The sequence below is a fragment of the Rhineura floridana genome, chromosome 1, assembly GCF_030035675.1.
Source record: "Rhineura floridana isolate rRhiFlo1 chromosome 1, rRhiFlo1.hap2, whole genome shotgun sequence".
Lineage (NCBI taxonomy): Eukaryota > Metazoa > Chordata > Lepidosauria > Squamata > Rhineuridae > Rhineura > Rhineura floridana.
In genome coordinates this window covers 306,455,027-306,478,175 of record NC_084480.1, presented here as the reverse complement: position 1 = coordinate 306,478,175, position 23,149 = coordinate 306,455,027, and the positions used below count along the sequence as shown (strand labels likewise).

Here is a 23,149-nt window from a genome sequence, read left to right as displayed (position 1 = left end):
GTACTGTTTTTGCCTTGCTCTTCAGTCTGGCTGGCTTATATCCTTACTTAGAAGCCCAAATCTGAATTCTCTTCTGAGTGGTTTGTGTTTGAGTGTCATTTACAGTTTTGTCCAAATGAATTGTGTGCTTGTCTGAGTGACTGTTAAGTGTCCGTTATGTCTGTTGGTCAATATATTATATTGTTAAATTGATTGCCCTAAGCATTTGATACCCTGAATTAATGACCTAGATAATTAGCTCAGGTGTTCAAATTAATTTTGTTTTATCTAATGAATTATGTGTATTGATTCAACTGTGACAAAGAAGACTTTTCTGAAAGGGGGGTTTACTTCCAGCAGCAAAATGCCTAAGGAGCACTCCTAAAAGTAAAATCAGTACAGGTAGAGGCAAGAGCGTTTGGTGCGGTAGCACCTTCAGCCCGCTCAGAGAAAAAGATACTGGTTAAAAACACAAGGATCATAACAAAGTCTCTACAGAGCACTCTAAAAGATTAAAGTCAATTCACAAAGCGGCAGGAACTGTTGGTGCGGTAGCGCCTACAGCCCACTCAGACGAGATGACGGTTAAAAATACAAGCCACAGCAGCACACACAGAGGCAGCCGCCATTTTGACCAACAGCAAACTGCCTCACAGTCAGCGCGTGGCCCGTGCACTCTTGCGGTAGCACAGAGGGAGGCCAATAATCAGCAGCAAAGTGCTGTAAACCCCGGCAAGCAGTGCAGTAGCAGAGCAATCAGGGAGAGAAAATGCTGCCAAAACGAAAGAGAAAAATAAAAACCCAATTTTACCAACAACATTATTAGAGTGCAGAAGGCTTCCGTTTGGGCGACGGAGTACAGCCTCACAGGCAGTAGTGGCCCATTAACTCCTGCAGTAGCACAGAGAGTAGCCAGAAACATGCACAAAAGCATTACAAACCCTGCAAGCGATGTGGTAGCAGAGCAATCTGGGAGGGAAAATGCCACCAAAACTAAAGACAAAAGTAAAAACACATTTTTTACCATCAACATTATTAGAGTACAGAAGAGCAGCTTATGTGGGAGAGCAAAACCAGCAGTGGATGACAAAAGATGAGATGCTCTCTGAGGGCGAAAGGGCTCTAGATCCTTTGGTCCTTTTCTGATCAAATTCAGAGGAAGAAGAGTGTACTGGGTTTAACACCCAGCAGTCTGAACTTGCATAGATCTGTTTAGATTGCATAATGCTGTCACCTCTGGTCAGAAACAGCAGCAACAGCATAAAGATTCAACACAGTTAATTTGATGTCTGCTGCCATCTCCATTTTCAATCAGGAAATTCAGCAGGTGGAATCTTTCCATTTAAGTCCTGCTGCATTAAATCACATTAGAAGAGCCCTGATGGATAACATTTCTGCAGAACTAGCTGCATTTTGCCAGTCTTTTCAAATAGCACCTGCACAAATGCAGCAAATTACATAAGCCCACCCTGCATCAGTGAATAATCAATTACCTTCCAATACATTGCAGCACGGTGTTCATTTGAGTCAGCCAAACAATACTGTTAATGAGAAGCAGGAGCAACAGAGAACATGTGACAATGCTTCACCAGACCCACAGGATGTGTCTAGAGGTAGAGCACTGAGGCTGATGGTACAGAGGTTTGCAGACAAACCACTGAGATGCGACAGAAAATGTATGATGATTCAGTTGTCTCTATGGAGAAGGATATAGGTGGTTCACAGATGGAAGAGCAGTCCACCTTGAGGCTTTTCCATAAAGGATGGCAAAGTCAACTCCTTATGTCTATGGAATTGTAAATTAACTGTTTGGTCTGAGTAACCCTGCTGCGTTCCCTCAATAGTCTTAGGTAGTCCTGTGGAGGGTGCAACATCCACCTTGTTTATGGGCCAGTGATTGGGCAGCAACTAACGGCCACTATAAGGGCAGCTGAGTTGCTGGAGATCAGGAAGACACGCTATATGAGGGAAGTGTGGCCTGGATGCCCTGGTCAGTTGAAGTACACTAATTTAGTTTGGGAAACTGCAGCTGAGCTTCTGCCAAATGTGCAGCTCCCACCTCAAACACAAGTACTAGGGGCTGCTTCATGTGTGTTATCTTCATCAGGTGATGAATTTGTGGGCACAAGCAATAGACAAAGACACTTCATTAAAAAACAAAACTCTGGTCTCTACAAAGAAAACTCGGGCTATATGTGCTAATTGCCTACATTCAGATCAACTGAGCAGAGTGCGGTTATCTGATCTGTGTCTGTTTTTGCAGCAGATAAGAGAAGTTTGGCTGGAAGATGTTAAATCTCTCATTTGCTGAGATACAGTGGCTCAAGTGCACTCAACAGCACCTTATAGTGGCACATTGGGTGCACTGTAGTTTCCTAATTCACAGTGCATAGTTTCTCAGTCCAACCACAGACAGGGTGATTAGCCTGGTTATCCACAAATTGTTGCTGCCAAGTCATGCAAAAACAAGGATGGTGATGATTAACAATATTAAATAGATTAAATAAAGACATGTCTGTGAAGACTGCTAGGTTTTTCCCCTCAGAACACACCAGAATATTAACCCTTTGGGAAGAGTATGTTGCTTCCTCTAAGGGGCCAAAGCCATATAAGTAAATATCAGTTGCTTCATGAGCATCATGAGAATGTGAAGGTTATTTGTAGCAGACGGCCCTTTTGTTTGGAAGTGTTTTCCAAGAGTACCAGCACATAGCACAAGTTTGCTGTCCTGGGGAGCAGCAGTTCTTAATAGCAGAAGGAATGGATAATGACATATATTTTACCGATCCTTGAGGAGTTTAAGGGTCCCCTATAGGATGACCTTAACAATAAGTGTCAAATAACAACAAATAAATAGAATATAGATGAGCTTGTTTTTGTTTCACAAGTTTCCATGAGGCTTCAGACAGATCCTCTGCAACAATTCAGTATTATCTTCTGCAACAGCATATTCACTATCATTTTACCAGGGTGTTCAGTTCATTAGCTAAAGAACTGTTGGAATTGTATTGATGTTCAATTCATCGCCTGTCCTTCGCCACCAGGTCCCAGGGCTGTGTAAAAGAGTTCATAGATTAATATTACAAACAAATTATTTGCTGGAACAAAGTAACCTTTGGTAGGGATTACAACTGCACAATTTGGTAACTTGGCTAAGGTTTACACACATGCAATCCTGTTCACTTCCTCCCTCAAGGAAAATCTGTAGCAAATTTAATGCATGTTTTATGTGTTAAGTTATCTTGTCTTTATTCCTTGTCTTCAGTAGGTAGATAGTTTTTTATATGGTTTTTCGAGAATGTGGGCAACAGAATGAAGACAAACACATGCTTCTTATATAATCCTTAATTCTCTGGGAATTAAGGCTACCAGGCCTTCTGTTGTTCCTTTGTGTTCATTTAAACAGCATCTTACATTTGCAGATTACTGGCACTCAGCAGGTTCACATAGCATGGCAATATTTCAGGGGTTGCTTTGTAGGTATGTTAAGTTTCACCTAGTCGGAGATTTCCTGGCTGCTTTCAAAACATTCAGGTTTGGTTGCATAAATTATCAGGAGTTCATTAGTGAGTTCCTCCTAGCTGGAGCTTCTCTGGCTGCTTCTGAAGCATTCAGGGGGTCACCAGCATCTGGTATCATGGCGCATTCAACAAGAGCAGCAGCTGCTTCTGCAGCACATACAACAGATGTTCCTGTACAAGAGGTTTGTCGGGCAGCCACTTGGGCAAATCTGGATACATTTATCAAGTACTATAAGATGGGCATTTATGCATCTGTGGGAGGCAGCCGCAGGGAGCTGAGTTCCTTAGCAGGTGCTGCTGGATCATTAAGGGGGATGTACCCACCCACACAGGAGGTCAGCTTTGGAACATTCTGCTTGGGGGTGTCCTGGTGCCCACTGGAGAAGGAACTCTTTTACTCACAGAAAGGTGTTTCTCTGGGGGCACCAGGACACCTCCAAGGCCCACCCTGGGATGCAACATGAGGAAGAATAACACAAGGAAAATGGGAGACTGAAGGGTCAGAGAACTGAACTAGAAGTTTGCAAGTTCATGTTTCATGTTGGCTTTGCGAATGCAATGTTACTTTGAGTCATGATGTTAGTGTTATAAGTGTAATACTTTCAAGCTTGGCCAGACAGCGAACTGTCACCCCGTGGGAGGGGCTAAGATGAGAGTCCTTTGGAGTGCTAACTCTTTCCTGCGTCAAGCAACAGGAAAGGAAGATAATACCCACTTGCCAGTGTCCTGGTGCCCCCAGAGAAACACCTTTCTGGTGAGTAAAACGGCTCCTTTTGAATTTATTAGATAATCTGAACGTGGATACGGAAAACTCCTGGTTGATCACCATGGATGTGAATTCACTGTATACTAACATTCCTCAACAGGAAACCATGGAGGTGATTGAATATACTTTAGAGAACAGAGTAGGCGAAAGTGGTTCCTCCAACATCCTTTCTGTGTTCTTTAGCTAAGGTGGCCCTCAGGAAGATTTTTTTTCCAATTTCAGGAGGAATTTTTTTGACAGACTTCAAGAACTGCAACGGGAAGCAAGTTTGCCCCTGAACTTGCCAATCTGTTTATGGAAAATTTGAACAAACTCACATACTACAGCAAGACAATAGATTTTAGACAACATATTATGTACAAGAGATACCTGGATGATATTTTTATGGTATGGAGGGGTCCAGAGGATACCATTAGATTTCCTTCTGGACATCATTACCAGACATGATACCATCAAATTTGACATAAGCTATCATAAATTTAGATTAAATTTCTTGGATGTTAAGGTCAGCATGTCCAATGGGCTCCTTAATACCAATTTGTATAGAAAAAGACAGATGTTAATTCTTTTTTGAAATTTGATAGTTTTCATTTTTCACATGAAATACAATTTACCCTATTCACAAATGTTGAGGCTACGCAGAAATTGTAGTAACATAAGAGATTTTCACAAGTGGGCAGCTATACTTACAGAACAGCTACATATACGGGGATACCCCCCCCCAAAACAAAATTGTAAAAGGAGCTGTGTATAACGCATAACATAGAGACAGGAAAGAACTCTTGCACTCTAAGAATTCCTCAGCAACAACAGACAGAATGGCGATTCCCTTAATGTTTGATGGCTATACTAATAAAATAAGATATGTGATCAGTAAATATTGGCATCTGCTGAAGGACATTCCTGGATGTTCTGTGAGCCCTTTGCATGCATATAGGTGAGAGAGAAACCTTAGAGATATGCTTGTACACAGCACATGTAGATGTAACACATCGAATAAGACCTTACCAGGTAATATAATTAAAGGCAATTTTAAATGTGGGCATTGTTCAGTTTGTAAATATCTCTTAATGGGAAAGCACTTTGTAAACCCAAGTGATTACATATCTGTAAACAGTTTTGCAACTGTAACAGTAAAGGGGTGATTTATGCTGTTTTATGGCCATGTAAGAAAGTCTATGTGGAAATGACCTCAAGAGCCATCAGAGTTCAGACTTCTGAACGTAAAAGCTGCATAAAGAGAAGGATACAAGCCCCCTGGTCCAACACTTTCTAGAACTTGGATATGACCAGGAGGCTCTACAATATTTTGTCTGGAAAAGATAAACATAAAAGTTACATCAGAAACTTATGCAGAAAGAAGTGTACTGGATATATATACATTAAATACAGTGTTGCCACTTGGACTTAATGAAGAAATCAACTGGACAGGATGTGATAAATTATTCAGCAACTTCATAGTTGATATCTAAGAATATATTGACATGGGATTTAATTTTATCTTGGCCTATGTAATGAGTGAAATATGATTTCCGTATAAGTTATATCAGGTTGAATATATATACATGTAGTATCTGCAGGATTAGGATTGGCTATTTATTTTTTCAGGGATATAGTCCTTTCAGCATAACAGGGCAAAATTTAGTGTAACACCTGGGTTGGGCTCTAAACTTTGAGCCACCCTACATACTGTTTGCTGGCTGATCTATGAGAGAATTTGGAAAAGGCCCTACAAGTAGGAATGTTGAGTGTTCACTGGTAAGATACCTGGAGGTATCGCCTCACATAAAATTTGGACAGTTTTGAACCAGCTAACACCTATTTTTCATTTTGGGCAAACAACATGATAAATTCAAATCCATCAAAGGATACAAATATACTTTTAGAAATAGATAGGTGAATAGTATAAAAACAAGTTTAAACAGATTTAGGTTTTTTCCCCCCAGTTCTGGTGGGTTTATTGATTTATTATCTTTTTCTGTATATAGGTCATTATATTATGCTGTGTTACAAAAGCAAACTGCATGTAGTGACAAAATTGAACCATATATTGTATGTATACTGGCCAATGAAGGAGACCCATTTAGGGTAGAAATGCGTTTGGTCTACTATCTAAGTATTTGTATGCCACATTTGACTTGTCTCAACATTGTTGGCTATATTAGTTGACATTATATTAGCTTTTAGATATTTGATTTTATTTGTTGGTATTTTCCAAGTATTGTTTTATATATATATGGAGATTAAAGTTGGACATGTTTGTTTATTTATTTTATTAACTTATTAAATATTTTTTATATCTGGATACCCAAACCCAATTCTGTATTGCTATCTATTTGTGTAGGTTGGGTTTATATTTCTTTGTTCTTTTATCTTATCAGAACCTTGTTTAACCTTTAGAAATTGTGGCTTGAGTAAGATTTAGTTAATGCTCATTCAATTTCACTGCCATTCAACTCACAATTCAAATGCTAAATTGACTAAGTATTAACCAAATAAGTACATCAGCCCCTCCATCAAATCATCCCACCTAATCCATGCCACTGTGGAACACAATCAAATTAGATATACTAGTGCTTGTAGAACAAACAGTAATCACATGATGAGTGAATAGCTAAGTGTTGCTCCAGAAACTTAGAACAAAACTAGGGCAGAAGAGAAAGGGGGAAGGTCACTTATTGTAAACCTTGTTTGGCAAAATTAAAAAAGCTTCCCCCATCCCCGGCCACTATTTTCTGGTGATTTTTCAGTGATTGCTTTGAAGGGAGGGGGGAGGAATTAAATTATTTTGGAATTGGCTTCATTTGCCCTTAATGACATTGGCACTTACTCATATCTGATTGGTGTTTCAGTGCTGCATAGCCATTTGTTTCACTGCATAATCCCCAGTCATGACCCATGTGACTAATCAACAAAGAAGATGCAGCAACAACAACAAACATTATTTATTATTTATTTATTATTATTATATTTATCTTCTGCCCTTCTTCCCAGTAGGAGCCCTGAGTGGCAAAAAAATAGCACCAAAGAAGTAGAAGGCAGGAAAATACCTGTGAACAGGATCCAAAAAATTCTCAGTCTAAAATATTTTTAAAGAACTATTTCACAGCTACTGAAACTGCTATTTTCAACCTGAAATCAAAATGGAAAATCATTCAGCATAGCCCTGTATAAACTATAGTGCCTTGTCTCAAATAACTGGCCTAGAAATTCTTTATTAGGCAAATTTGTGATACAAATAAATGACATCGAAATAAATGTGTTCTGTTGCTACTAAATTCATGTAATCTCTTGGTTTTGTAATCTGGCTTATTCAGCAGTTTAGGGAAAAAACATGGTTGCCATCCACATTCTGAAACCTCACAATTTTTAAGGAGAAGGTAACAAATCTTCATAGCATCACTATTTGATATACAACACTAATCAAAAGGACCTAACACCACATAGAGTGAAATACATTGTTAAGATTAAAGGATCTAAAATGATGGCAGCATTTTTGGTAGTGGCTGTACAGCTGACTACATCAACACTTTCAGACTAGGAAATTCATTTTACAGTACTTTCACATAGGGCTTCTATCTACCAAAGCAAGTGTATTGCTACTTAAAGTTACCAAACATCATTGAAATGATGATACCAAACCAATAGTCATAGTTTGAGATAATTGTAAGGCTGTAATCCTATGCACAGTTAATTATTAGTGAGACCCATTAATCTCAATTGGGCTATCTGGAGTAATTTTGCTTAGAAATGTCACTGGGCATGTAAGAATCATAGAACGGTAGAGTTGGAAGGGGCCTATAAGGCCATCGAATCCAACCCCCTGCACAATCCAGGAATCCCAGTTAAAGCAGGTGGCTGTCCAGCTGCCTCTTGAATGCCTCCAGTGTTGGAGAGCCTACCACCTCCCTAGGTCATTGGTTCCATTGTCGTACCACTCAAAGAGTTAGGAAGTTTTTCCTGAAGTTCAGTTGAAATCTGTCTTCCTGTAACTTGAGCCCTTTATTCTGTGTCCTGCGCTATTTGTGTGCTGTATGAATTAATGTTGCAATTACTATCCACCTGTAGTTGTGTAGACTTTTGAATCTGTGCTCTTTTGTCTGTTGTGCTTTTTATTCAAGCTTATTTTGATGTCATTGTGCCCAAGTAGAAATTTGAATGTGCTGTGGTACCCATGGATGCACTTGGGACCTCATTTTGTATGCAGCTGTTTGCAGTGCAACCTAATGAAAAACCTGTGATTATCATCAAGATTAGGCTCTTGCACTTGTTTTGTCCGGGTAATGATAGAGACAAAGACTGTTAGAACAGATTTCTTCATTATTTCTGCAGTGGTGCTTTAATGTACAACCTTCAAATGAGTATTTGCCCATTTGCGTTAGGAGTATTTATTTAATGTGTTTGTATACCACTCTTCAAACATTTGGTTCCATAGGTGGAAAACCAGGTAAACAATACTGAAATCAGAATAAAAACTGACATCCTGTGTCTTTGCAGTGGTAATCACTGACCTTCCGTAGTACATGACACAATTGTTACATAGTCAAGTGTCATCATTATATTTGTTTTGATTCAAAACAAGCAAAAACATTTTCTTTATCAAAAGCCATGTTCTAAATTCTGTTAAGACTGGTACACTTATTTTCATCATCTGTGTGTCTGTTATGTAACTGGAGTAGGAGTGGGAGTACGACTGTTATTTCACAATAAGAATGTTTTAATCAACGAGGGGTGCTGACTTAAACTATAAATGGGAATTCAAAATTAAATTTTCATATTTCAGAATTTCAGCATCTTCACTGCTCATTTACTTTGACATTAGAACATAAAATCTTACTCATTTCTTATATGGCATTGATCTTATATGACAGTATAATGAGGCAGTAAATCCAAATTTCTTACATTTTATGTTAATAATTACCATTTATTTAATGGTTTGGGGGTTTTCAAGGCACTACACAGCATATTCTAATTGTAATTTATAAAACAAATACTGTTACTGTATTATCAGTATTATTATCTCCAAATCACAGAGAAGCTTTCCCAGGATCACCTAATGAATTCATGGCAGAAATGAAATTTAAACTGGGAGCTTTCTCTGCTCTACACCATTAGTCTTTTAGCAATGTATTTACTCATGACATTTATTATATAGGACACCCAGCAAAATGTATGTTTAGCATGCTTTTAAGATTTACAATTTCAAATAGATGGAAGTAAAATTATTGTAATTCATATACACAAATTGTAAGAGGTTTTTTTAAAAAATTAATGAAATGCATTAACACAATGCATTAGGAATTGTGGAATCTGCTATACAGAAAGTCAACAAAGACAGTATTAGCTTTCAGTGGAGCATGTCTTACAATTAGTAACTTTAAATCCATAGCTGTTCTTTCTCTTCTCCATTTATTTTTAAATATGTAATAATTTCATAATTTAAACATTGCCAGCTTTATCTAAATAGTAAACTGTAATCCCTTTGTAGTGCCTTGTCTCTAATATTTCAAATGTGTATATATGTATACTGTCCCTGTCAAAGGCTTAGAGTATAACAGGAATGTTGTTAATGTTTGGAATGGCTTATACTTGTTTTTCAGTCCTTTGCGACACTTTGCTGTGGTCTGATTTTTTTTGTTCCTTTTGTACTATTTTCATGTTAACCCATCCTTGTGTTGGTAAGAGGCTGTTTGTTTGATTTTACAGGTCCATCTGGCCCTCCTTCAACCCTCCCTTTAAGCACTCAAACCACTAGTGGCAGCTCCACTCTGTCTAAGAAGAGGCCCCCTCCCCCACCCCCTGGACACAAAAGAACCCTCTCTGACCCACCAAGCCCACTACCTCATGGACCCCAGAATAAGGGCCAAATTCCTTGGGGTGAGTTTTAAAAAACTAAGACAACACTGGAGTGGGAGGGATATATTCATAATACCTTAATTCAGACATCACACCAAACCATGGTTAAGGAACCCTAGTTAAGATTCAGTGGGATGTTTGAATTGAAAAATCATACTTTACAATTGGCTGGCAAATTAGAGTCAAAAATCATGGTTGAAGTTTGGAAACCATGGTTGTCCTACAGTTTGGCATGATGTCTGAACTAGCAAACCTTAGCAACAACCATTGCTCTACCTTCAGAGGGCCCGTCCACCTAAAGACTGGAGTGCTGAGCAGAAGGGAAATGGTGCTGTAAGGTGTGGTTTGCCTGTGCATTTGGAAGCTCAAACCATAATTTTGTGTTTTACAGGGTTAGTGCAAACCATAGTTGGGTGTGATGTCTTGAGTTGAGTTGACTGCTGATTATAAATTAATCACCCCAGCTGATAAGCCTGCTGACTTTCTGTGACTTTTTCTGGGTAAATTCCAGGGCTTACAGCTACCTTTGTTTCTAGTGGTGATAATATGTAGACACAAAACATAATATTTGTTGGCACAGCTCTGTTTGGATGAATAGGAATTTTCTCTGTGTGGTGGAAGGTGAGAAATCAAATTGGTCTGTACAGAACTGTAAATGTTAGGAGTTGTAGTCAGCTAAGTCTTGCTTGGAAGTAAACCCATTGAAATGAATGAACCTAAGTTAGTCATGTCTATTAACTTCAGTGGGTCTACTCTGAGTAGGGCTAGCATTAAATACCACCCTAGGTCTTGACTCTCCACAACAAACTTCTTCATAAGCTGTTAAATCTTCAGCCTTGATATAGCCATCTCCATCCTACCATATTGCCCTTGTACTCTGCTGAAAATGAACTATACTTTAAACTGCTAAAATGAGATGACAGAAGCAGAAGATTTTTCTGTGATATTGTCCACATGAATTTCAACTGTTTGTAAGCCTTTCCTTGATTATCATGCAATCATATATATGTCTACTTGGAAGTAAGCCCTATTGAGTTCAGTGTTTACTCCCAGATTAAGTATCTGTAAGATTGCAGCCTAAATTACTTTGCCAATGGCCTTGTTTTCATGGTAAGCCATAACCAGTGGTTTACTATGAATGCACAGATGGCTCCTGGTTCATTGCTCCCCTAGTGGGACCAACAATCCCTGACTTGGAATTACACCCAAATGGGAATTGTGGTTTGTTTTGCACCAAACAACCCATAGTGTGAAGCCATGTTTTCTTCTTGGCTTGCCTGTCATAGTTCTGAGGTAATGCTAAGTCAGAGGGTCATGGTTTGTTGCTCCCACTTGTGCTAGGGAAGGAGCAAAACTTCTCCATCTTCATGGTAAACCCATTAACTGTGTTTTACTATGATGCGCAAACTGGTCTAGTGTAACATTTCTATACACCTTTACCTGACAGGTCTGTTTTTAAACTCTTCAACTTTAGTTCTAAAACGTGTTCCTTAGAACTATTGAACTATATACTCAAATGTGATGATAGGTTTTGACTCCACTGTCACAATCTTTTAACTTGAAAAAGTCTACAATTTGATTTGTGCTCAGCATTTAGGTACAGAGAGTGAGGAAATTTACTTGATTGATATTTTTTTCAATGCAAACTGGGCAGTACAGTTCCAGATTCAGGAACAGTCAAATATGGATGAAGAATTCTGTGTCTGCTTATAGATCAAAATTACCTCCATCTATAAGCTGGCGAGAAGTTGTTGTAGGTTCAGGTGTACATCTAAACAGGTGAAATTCAAGAATAGAAAAATGTGTTTGGGCATGCAGATTAATCTTCTGTAAAAGTGGGCATACAGTACTTTTTCTCAAACTGCGAGCCATAACAAAGTTTTGTCCTATGGTTTTTACAGTTTATAGTTTGTCTATAGAAAGCTAAGTCACAAGCCCAAACCATGGCTTAGCTCAGCACAGCAACAGAATGACTAGGGAGGAGTAAAGTGGCCGTGATCTCTTCTCTAGGAACCCGCACGTTTGCTTGTTTCTGCTAAGCCATGGTTTGGTTTACTGTAACATGCAAATGAGGACTGTGAGGATTGTATTCAATGTAGTGCTAAGTCTCTCATTCCAAACATTCTCTCCATCTCCTCCTCTGTGCACTCCCTAAATCTGTTCCTGGAGTTCCCCCAACCCTTCAGAGCCAGTTTGGTGACAGGGTGTGTGCAAGAACATGGGGGAATCCCGTTGCACTGGCGGTAATCCATGCACACAATTATTCAGTTGAATGCCATCCTGAGTTTGGCAGAGTTGGCCACAGAACTGAAGTAACTTTGGGGTTCTCTTTCCAGCTGGCACAGCCAAATAATATAGTGTGAATTATTTTTGGTGTTAATAAGTCATTAGCTGTTGCATGACAAAGGGAAGACCTACTGTATGGTTAGTCTGCCTTTATTCATTGTTTTTGTATTCATGTGCTGCTTGCAATTAGAAATCTTGGGCTTGCACCTCTGGTTTGACTCTCCTCCAAATTGAGACAAGAAAGACTTCTGTGACATCTTAAAGACTAATAAATGTATTATGGCATAAAACTATTGTAATTTTGTGTTTAAACTGCCACAGGCTCACGGACCCCTTGCTTTTGCTGCAACAGACGAGAGCTTGGAAGATTACTTTTAAAAAGTAACAAGTTACAGTTACATGACCGAAAAAGTAGTAATTGCCGTTACAATTACAATTGCTCCAAAGTAACTGATTACTTTCGCTCAAAAGTAATCACTACAGTTACGTTTCAGTCACTTTAAAAAAAATGCTTACAAGGTGCTGGCCTTGGCTGCTGCACATCTAAGTAGCCTTAAACAACATTAAAAATAAACACACACATACAGAGGTAGTAGAATAATTCTTTTTATCCATGATAGCAATGGTGGTCTCTCTGCTGGTAAGGGAGGTGGGGAGGGAGGCAGAGGCCACTACTCAGATCTTTGCATGTCAAACCAAGCGCAACCCTCCCCCCTCAGCCAGCAAGCATAATCTCTCTCACTTAACCACCTCCTGGACCCTGCCCTGCCACCAACTAAGGGAAACTCACCCAAGCAAACATATTCCCCTGAGATGCAAAAAAGTTAAAATGCAGCACAGTAGCCAGAGAGGGTGATGGAGGTCACTTTGTGTACCAACTGCAAACACACACATGTCATCTTTCACTTCCACAATTCTTTATCTCCATTCTGCTGCTGCCTCCTTCTCCTCTAGCCATGTTCTTGCCCTCTGGCTCCTTTTCCACTCCATTTAATTTTTTTAAACAATTGTTTTCTCCACTCCACCCTGGCTCACTGTCCACCTCCTCCCTTGTCGCCTCCTACCCACCCACAGACCATGATGATAATGAAAGTTAAAGAGTAAAGCACCAAAGTAGGACTGCAGCTGAATGTCAAGAAGACTAAAATAATAACAGAAGATTTATGTAACTTAAAAGTTGACAATGAGGACGTTGAACTTGTCAAGGATTATCAATATCTCCGCACAGTCATTAACCAAACGAGACAATAGTCAAGAAATCAGAAGAAGGCTAGGACTGGGGAAGGCAGCTATGAAAGAACTAGAAAAGGTCCTCAAATGCAAAGATGCATCACTGAACACAAAAGTCAGGATCATTCAGACCATGGTATTCCCGATCTCTATGTATGGATGTGAAAGTTGGACAGTGAAAAAAGCGGATAAGAGAAAAAACTCATTTGAAATGTGGTGTTGGAGGAGAGCTTTGCACATACCATGGAGTGCGAAAAAGACAAATAATTGGGTGTTAGAACAAATTAAACCAGAACTGTCAGTAGAAACTAAAATGATGAAACTGAGGTTATCATAGTTTGGACACATAATGAGAAGACATGATTCACTAGAAAAGACCAGAATGCTGGGGAAAACAGAAGGGAGTAGAAAAAGAGGAAGGCCAAACAAGAGATGGATTGATTCCATAAAGGAAGCCACAGACCTGAACGTACAAGATCTGAACAGGGTGGTTCATGACAGATGCTCTTGGAGGTCACTGGTTCATAGGGTTGCCATAAGTCGTAATCGACTTGAAGGCACATAACAAACAAAACCAGCAAATTCAGGTTGCATAATTATAATTGATTGGGAGGTCTGGTGCAACAAACGCGCTCCTCCCCCCCCCAAAAAAAACATCTTTTGAGGAAAGTTATGGGGAAATGCACTGGAAAGTGTGGGGAAACACTTGCTTTGACAGAATATTATCCAACTCTCCTGCAAATAAATGGGAATGAGCATTCCCTGCAAACAAATCAGGATGAATTCTCAATAAATAGGTTGTCTGGAAGTGCTCCTGATTCTGATAATCTAGAGATGTACATCTCTGAAGTGTTGATAACAGAATTTACTGTATTTCTAAGAAGCATTCCATGCCAAGCTTGGAAAACCAAGGAGGTATAAATTGTAGACAAAAATACTTTTGACAAAATGCTGTTTATCCTTTATATCTATAATTAACAATACAGCTGAATTATGTATGTAAAGTATTTTTTCTCTTTCCCTTTTTATTAGTATTTTAGAATGCCTGCTGATTTGTTATCATTTTGGGCTGATTACCTTCAGCTATTATCTCACCAAAGCTGCATACACATGATAGATTTAAAGCACTTTTCCACCACCACCCTCAAAGAAGAATCCTGGGAACTGTAGTTTGTTAAGGGTGCTGGGAGTTGTAGCTCTGTGAGGGGTAAACTAGAGTTCCCAAGATTCTTGGGGAACAGCCATGTGCTTACATGTATGGTGTCTACAGAGAGACTCTTATAGACTGATCCTATACTCCCAGAAGTAAATCTTACTGACTCCTGTGGGAATTACTCCCAACTCTCAAGTAAGTATGCTTGGGATTGCAGCTTTTAGGTCATGCTTAACAACCACCTTGTATCAAATTGTACAGTTTCCAATCAGATTTAGACACTTAAACTGGTCAGAGTATCATTCCCTCTATTTCTGAAGCTCAGGCTGGAAGTGTTGTTGCTTATGTACAAAGGGGATGACTCCCAAAACAGCCCAAATGAGTACTGAGCATGCTCTGTTATGGAATGCTTAGTCTCTCTCTCTCTCTCTCTCTGTGTGTGTGTGTATGTGTGTGTGAGAGAGAGAGAGAGTTTTTTTTTTATTTAAGCCACTCTGAGAGACTGGCTGAAGAGGAGAACGTGTTTTTTTTAAAGTTCTTGAAATTAAAATAAAGATTGTGTAGGTTTACCATGGGGGGGGAGAGAGCTTTCTGCATATCTCAGCCTGTATAGCTTAGTAACTGGGTAGATGGTGTCTAGGGAAAGGTGAAACAGGAAAATCAATCTACTATGGATGGCACCATAAAGAGGGATAGGTGAAGATAGAAATTAATGTTAGAGACTTTAAAGTCATCTTGAAATCTAATTTGGTCTAATTAAGCAGCCTTTGTGAGGATTTGTCTTCAGATGAGAAGGAATCAAAGAGATCTAAATGCAAATGAATGCTTAGGAATTTGGTTTTAAAGGGCCAGTAAGAGAGAAAAAGCACATAAGCACAAGCCTCATGTGTGAGAGTGTGTGTGAGAGAGAGCGCATGAGAAAGAACCACGTGAGAAAACTCAGGTAAAGTTAAAACTCCGGGAGACGAGCGGCGGGGCAGCGGCAGCAGGGGAACGAGAGGTGGGGGCAGCGGGGGCAGCAGGACATGCGGTGGGGACAGCAGGGAGCACAAGCAGCAGTGGGGGGGCAGCAGGACACGAGGGAGATGGCAGGAGGTGCGAAGGGGATGCGGGGGGAGGAGCGGCAGGAGGTGTGAAGGAGGAGCAGCTGGGGTGGCAGGATGCACGGGGGAGCGCGCGCACACACACACACACACACCATCATCACTCACCACAGCTCTTCTTCAGCTCCATTCTGCTGCTGCTTTATCCTCCATCATCCTTGCCCTGGCTTTTTCCTCCACTGTCCATCTCTCTCTCCACTCCACTCCACTCCACATCATCTGCCTTTTCACTTCCTCCCTCGTGCCTCCTAAGACAGAGCATGAGGGAAGAGCGAGGCTGCGCAGCCCAGTGTGAGGCACATGTCTTCTGTCCACCAATCACAGGACCAGAAGACTTCCGTGTGCTCCTCCCCCCCCAGTAACGTCCAAACATAATGCAGGAAACGTTACCGTTGCTGCTAAAACGTAGGGAAATCGCTAGTTGTTCAATTATTACTAGCAAAATGTAATGAAGTTACTCATTATTTTAAAAGTAACGAATTACAAGTAACTCGTTATTTCTAATGAGTTACTTCCAAGCTCTACAAGAGATTAACATTGCTACGCATCTGGAAATCTCTAAATTAAGCAGCATTTTCACTACAGCTGGCAACTGTGTATTAACATAACAGAATGTATATTCTATATAAATTTGGAAAAGTTGGCAAAGGAACAAAATGATCTGATTTAAGACATCTGAAGATTTTTAATGACTTTTATTAAAAAAAAAAACTTTAACCAGTACTGCACTTTGAACCAATACATACTGCCTTTTTACTGTTTAAAAACATTGGCAGCTGGTTAGATTTGCCACTTTCCTTTCTTGGGTTGCGTCTCATCTGATACAATCATCACTGTTTCTTTTTTATGCTTCCTGTTAGCATGTCCTTGTTATTTTATGTTGTTCCTAGGACTAACTTAGCATAGAGGGTGCTCTTAAATAAAAAATGTTTTCTAAATTAATTATAGCAGGTATCTTCCAAACTTGGGTCTCAAGAATGGCTACAGCATAGAAACAGGAGCCTACCAGTTCTTGTGAAAGTAGCCAACTCTGGGGCTCTGCGGAGCTCCCAACTTCCTTAAGCCAGTGGCAACAAGTGTTTCATACCACAGCAGGATCCACACAAAGGGTTTCCCAGATGTTCTAGGGAAAGGTGCCAGCAAGGGCTACATAATCCAAAATAATAGTGACCTTTCTGGCTATAGAACAGCTGGTATAGCACAGTGGGGACAAGAGCCTGGCTGGAAGTCCAGAGTCTGTGAGTTCAAATCCCCGCTTGTGTCTCCTGGGTGTCAAGGGCCAGCTAAAGATCACCCCCACAGGGAGTGGCTCAGGCATTACATGTCCTGCCACCTGTGCAGCTGTGGGCAAGCTGCATAGTCCCAAGGAGCCCAGTTGCCCCCCAGCTGGCAGTTGCGGACAAGGAAGGGGCTGGCTTGTGCAGCTGTGGCAAGCTGAGCAGGCCCTAGCCAGCTGGGGAGGACTAGCCTCAGAGGGAGGCAATGGTAAACCTCCTCTGAATACCGCTTACCATGAAATCCCTATTCATAAGGTCGCCATAAGTCGGAATTGACTTGAAGGCAGTCCATTTCTGGCTATAAGAGGTCTTGGAGTTACTACATTCCCAGTAGTGACCTGTAGAGGGTAGGCAAGGACAAGGCAAACAAAGTAAGATTTTAACAGGAGATTTGGGGGGGGGGATAGAAAAGAAAAAGGAACAGGAGTAAATTTATTTCTAGGTAAGAGCCCTTCCCATCTCTTTGCCAAATTGCTCTTATTCTCTCTCTGTGGGGGAGGGAAGTTCATAGTTCTCCAGCTTTTCAGGGCTTTTGGCTTTCCTCCTTGCTGGGGTGGCTGCAAAGGTGGTCTCTGTTTGTTCTTCCTCCCCTCTGCAAAGCAAACAACATGTTTAAATGGCCTTTCCTCCTCCCGTACATTTTGGCTGACCCCAACCATTACTTGCTGTTTTGGCTGAAGCTGCTGGTTTCCCTGATGAGAAGAGTGTTTGCTCAAAAAGGGGTTACTCTGTAGGGCTACCTGAAATAGGTTTGGAGGCAAGTGGGGAGCTAGAATGGGACACAATTCTGGTAGTAGCACATTACACCCATTATGCATTCCCTTTTCTTTGCCAAGAATGTGGTTTTCTTTTATACCATAGATTTTAACGATCTGAGGACCAGTTCCGCCTCAAGCTCTGCAGCGGCATTTGTGTGCATCGGGCCTATAGATTCCCAGTTTGTTGTGAAAGGAGGAGATAAAAGTAAAAGTTCTCACAGAAAGAGAATATTGAACTTCCGCAGTATGGCCAGGGCCCTACAGTAGTACTGGAATGTTGCCTTCAGGTTCTTAGCACATTTGTCCACGTATATGGACTAAAGTGTGACAATTTTTTTAAAATGCCACAGATCACAAAGTTTTAACTTTGTCACACTTCTTTCATAGCACTTTGGCCACAAATACATACAAGTGCATGCAGGCAGTGTTGAGCATATTTCCTGTACGAACACTGGTGTACTCAAAAGAAATGTGTAGATGTAGTATAATTCGTTTAAATGTTTTTTTCCCTTACTAGCAGATTGACTTTCATTGCTCAAATTGACATTTCATAGGAATTCATATTATAGATCATAGTGCCTTTTGTGGCCTTAAATTGTTATGCATAAAAAATGTAGGCATGAGATCCTATAGCTTCTGCTAGGAAAGTGTTATATGTGATATCTGCTACTTTTTCCAATTTAAAATGAAAAGATGTATTTAATATTTTAATTCTTAGGTAATGATTTGGGTCCACCTGCCACAAAGACTGCAAACAAGTTTGAGGGGATGTCTCAACAATCAGGGTAAGATTTTTTTTTACATTTATACGTCTATAAATTTTTGTTCACTGTAGCCATACAAGAATATTAATTTAGATGTTGGTGGACTTTCATGAGTCAATAGAAAATTGCATTTTTTATATATTAATGGTAGACCTTAGCTGTTTTTAACTAGCACATCATTTTTTAATCAAAAAAAATTTTTTTTGCTTTTGCTAGACATAAGGTTAGGGTGTAAAATGTAAAGCCCAGTGGCCATATCTGCGCTATCCACCTTCTTCTATCTAGTGAATCACTCCTAGACACATCTATTGGGGAAAATGGTGTGCAGCTTTTCCATAAGATGGATATATCAAACAAGGTTCATGGTGAAGATGTACCTCTTTATCCTAGCCTTTGACATGTGGGCTTTCAGGATCCACCCTGTTCTTGTGATTGTAATCTGTTGTAATTGTTTTTAACATTGAATTTTAAACTGTCATAACGCACCCTAGAGCCTGCTGGGGAAGGACAGGTAATAAACTTGATGTAATAGTAATAATAAAATTTCCTATCCCTGCTTTCAATTTCCAAGTGACTAAAATGATCTACTATTTCTAAAATAAAAATTAAACATAGGAAAGTGAACAATTTGAACAACATTCTTATACGTAGATTTCCTAGTTATTTTGGTGGGTGGACAATTAATAAGGACTGCCAATTTCACGTAATAACAATGTGTGACCCAGCAGTCAAGAGTCCTGCAAGAAAAATTTTGTAGAACCGGAATAAATCAATGGGTTTTCCTTGCTTTCCAAATTTTGAGTGCAAATGAAATCCATTAATAAGCAAAATGTATTTACTAGGGCTGCCATTTAAAGAACCAATACATGCATCTAGGTGAAAGTTGTGAAAAAATCAACTTTGATTCTAGGGATTATTAAGCAAATAATAAAAAAGAAAAAGATCCAATATCATAATGCCTTTTACAAATCTTGCACAGCCACACTTGTTACATACTTTTAGTCACCCCATCTCAAAAAGGATATTCTAGAGCCAGAAAAGCAACCAAAATGATCTGGGGTTGGGGCACATTCTCACAAGGAAAGACCATAGTGTTTTTGGCTTTTTTAGCTTAGGTAAAAAAGGCAGCTAAGGGTAAGGGAGCAGGAGGACATGAAAAAGGATTATATAATATTATGCATGATGTGGTGATGTGGAGACAGTAGATAAGAGACTGTTTTCTACTCATAACATTAGAATGTAGGTTATCCAGTGAATTGATTGGTGGTCAACTCTGGTGAAATAGGAAAAAGTGCAGTGAATTAGTAATTGACATTCTTAATGGTGGCCAGTCTTGAGAGTCTTTGATGGAGGAGCTTTGCAGGAGGCATAAGGGGCTTTAATAGAAGGGAGAAGAATTGGAAAACCACATAATGCAAACAGAAGTTCCTCCGAGTATAGGACCGGCACCATTTAGCTGTAGAGGTATTTCTGTACTTTTCAGTATGAAAACAGCTTGACGACTTATGTGTACATTTTGCAAATATTGGCAAATCTGATGAAGTACTGTCCTTTTTATCTTCTGCATTTATTGGTTTTAATACAGGGATCTCCAGCCTATTCAGGACCTATGGGCAGATATGCAAACTGAAAGAACTGTTGTAGGCATCAAGCACACATTGCCACCACTCCACATCGGCATGCGTACATACCACAACCACACACATTCACCCACCCCAGTCATTAATTAGGCTTGGAAAGAGCTTTCTAGGCTTCTTGCACACCTAACTTGCACACCAAAAAAGGCCTCTGCTGACATACGTGCATGCTGTGTTGGCAACCATGTAAAAATCTTCTAAAGCACCAGTTACCTCAGAAAATATTATAAAATCAGCTTTGAAGAAATAGTCTGAGGATGTCTTCTTCCCCTGCCAAAAAAGGCAGTACAGTGCATTTGTGTGCTTCAGCCAACACTGTTTCAAAACTGTGTCACATTTTAGAGTTTATTTTCTTTTGAAACATTTTATTTATTGGAAATTTGATCAATATGCAAATGTTCAAACACAGCAGGTACAGGAGCTCATATAGCATGTGTATTTGTAGCTTTTAATAATATCCTTGGGTTGATCATGCAGCACACATTTGAGTGCAGAAATCATTCAGAATCTGACAATACATGTTTTCCCCCCAGTTCACGGTTCTTTTCCAGTTCCATTTTGAGTTCTGATCTTGTGGCATTCTCTTTTAATAGGTTAAGATGTACTTGTATATTCTTTCACTAGCCCAATTTTCTAAACAAGTTTATATACACATATTGTTCTATTTGAATAAATCAAGCCCACAATCAACTAATGCTCCTGTGAGATTTCCAGTCTGTTCTGTGGAAAATGTTTGCTCTGCTAATATTGATGTCTGGTGCTCTAAATAAGGTATTTGGATATTCCATTATAGAGATGTAACCTATTATTTGTCTGTTCATCAGCACTGGGACTGCTAAGACTGCACTGGGCCCAAGAGTTCTTCCAAAACTACCTCAAAAAGGTAAGTATATGTGTGAGCATAATTGCATACAGAACTGTTTTATACTATATCAGACTATCAGCCTTGGGTTGTCTACTGTTGATTGACAGGGGGTCCAGGGTTGTCTCTTCCTCTGTTGCCCCCCTTGCAGCATGTTTGGAATTTTATCAGGATGATTTTTTTAAAAATATAATATGATGATTCAATATAATGGACTTGCCTAACTGTGGGGTGCTTTGTAGGTTTCAAGACTTGGGAAGGGACAAGAACTAGTAAAGTAGTTGCTATAGTGGGGCCTTGAGGTTCATTCAGAAACTGCAGCTGGTGCAAAATGTGACGGTGCAACTGCTCACTGGGACAGGATATCGCCAACATGTTACCCCACTGCTGAAAGAATTGCACTGGCTGCCCATTAACTACCGGGCACTTTCAAGGTGCTGGTTTTGGCGTCTACCAAAACCTCAGGCCTGAGGCCACATGCACTCTTCCAGGCTCTTTATTTTATTTCACTTATTTGATTCCATATATGAATCGCTTCCCATAAAATATCTCAAAGCGATTTCAGAGAAGACAATTAAAAACAATTCCATATACAGTGCCGTGCAAATGTAATCAGAACCCCGACCAATGCTCTCATATTACTGAATTACAAATGGTAATTGTAATTTTGTTCTGTATGATATTGTATTTTGAAACACTGAAGCTCAAAATCAGTTATTGTAAGGTAACATTGGTTTTCTGTTTGCAAATGCTTGTAAGAAACATAAAAAACTGAAACATGTTGCTTGCATTCACTCCTGTGCTGTGGAAGCTCCCAGTTTACACAGCTGAAAGAAATTGCCCTATCGAGGACACGATTACCTTACCATTGGCCTCCACCTGTGAACCATTAAAGTGGCTATCACACTGTCAGGATAAAAACCCCACTGTTGAAGGACCATTGGCTGTGGATCTGAAGGAAAATGAAGACTAAAGAGCATTCTACAGACGTGAGAGATAATGTAATACAAATGCATAGATTAGGAAAAGGGTACAAAATAATATGCAAGAGTTTGGATATCACAGTGAGCACAGTTGCACTGCTGGATCAATAATCAGGAATTGAAGCTGCATCACACCACCCAGGCACTGCCAAGAAAAGGCTGTCCCTCAAAACTCAGCGCTTGAAGAAGGAGACTTGTGAAAGAAGCCACAGAGAGACCAACAATCACTTTGAACAAACTACAGAGTTCAGTGGCTGGGAGTGGAGTAATGGTGCACCAGTCAACCGTATCAAGAGCTCTACATAACACTGGCCTGTATGGGAAGGTGGCAAGAAAGAAGCCATTACTCAAAAAGTAGCATCTGAAAGCATGTCTGGAGTTTGCCAGAAAGCATGAAAGTGCTTTAGCTGCGATGTGAGAAAAGGTTTTGTGGTCAGATGAGACCAAGATAGAGCTTTTTGGCCAAAACTCTCAAAGCGCTATGTGTGGTGCAAACCTAACACTGCCCATGCTTCAAGACACACCATCCCTACAGTGAAGTATGGTGGTGGCAGCATCATGCTTTGGGGATGCTTCTCATCAGCAGGGACTGGACATCTTGTTAAAATCAAAGAAAGAATGGATGGAGCAAAATACAGGGAAATACTGCAAGAGAACCTGCTTCAGTCCCCTAAAAAACTGAAGCTTGGGAGGAAATTCACTTTTCAGCAGGACAATGATCCCAAGCACAAGGCCAAAGCAACACTGGAGTGGCTCAAGAACAAAAAGGTGAATGTCCTACAGTGGCCCACTCAGGGTCCTGATCTCAATCCCATTGAGAATCTGTGGCACTCTTTGAAAATTTCGGTCCACAAGCAACGTCTGAACAACCTGGAGCAAATCTGCCAAGAAGAATGGGCCAAAATCCCTCTGACACTGTGTGCAAAGCTGTGTGCAAAGCACCGCCCGTTTGCTACCGGGCCAAGTTCAAGGTT

General features: G+C 40.0%; 1 protein-coding gene across 7 annotated transcripts in view; it reads left to right on the top strand.

The window, feature by feature from the left end:
* Positions 1-23,149, top strand: part of ASAP1 (ArfGAP with SH3 domain, ankyrin repeat and PH domain 1) — a 284,334-nt gene that overhangs the window by 248,314 nt on the left and 12,871 nt on the right. For 6 of the 7 annotated variants that reach the window (XM_061606803.1, XM_061606813.1, XM_061606823.1 and 3 more), the window contains 3 exons: positions 9,973-10,143; positions 18,648-18,714; positions 21,155-21,213. In XM_061606803.1, the coding sequence (XP_061462787.1) occupies positions 9,973-10,143; positions 18,648-18,714; positions 21,155-21,213 (297 nt within the window). The remainder of the gene's footprint in view (positions 1-9,972; positions 10,144-18,647; positions 18,715-21,154; positions 21,214-23,149) is intronic. The other variant, XM_061606851.1, reaches the window with a different exon arrangement.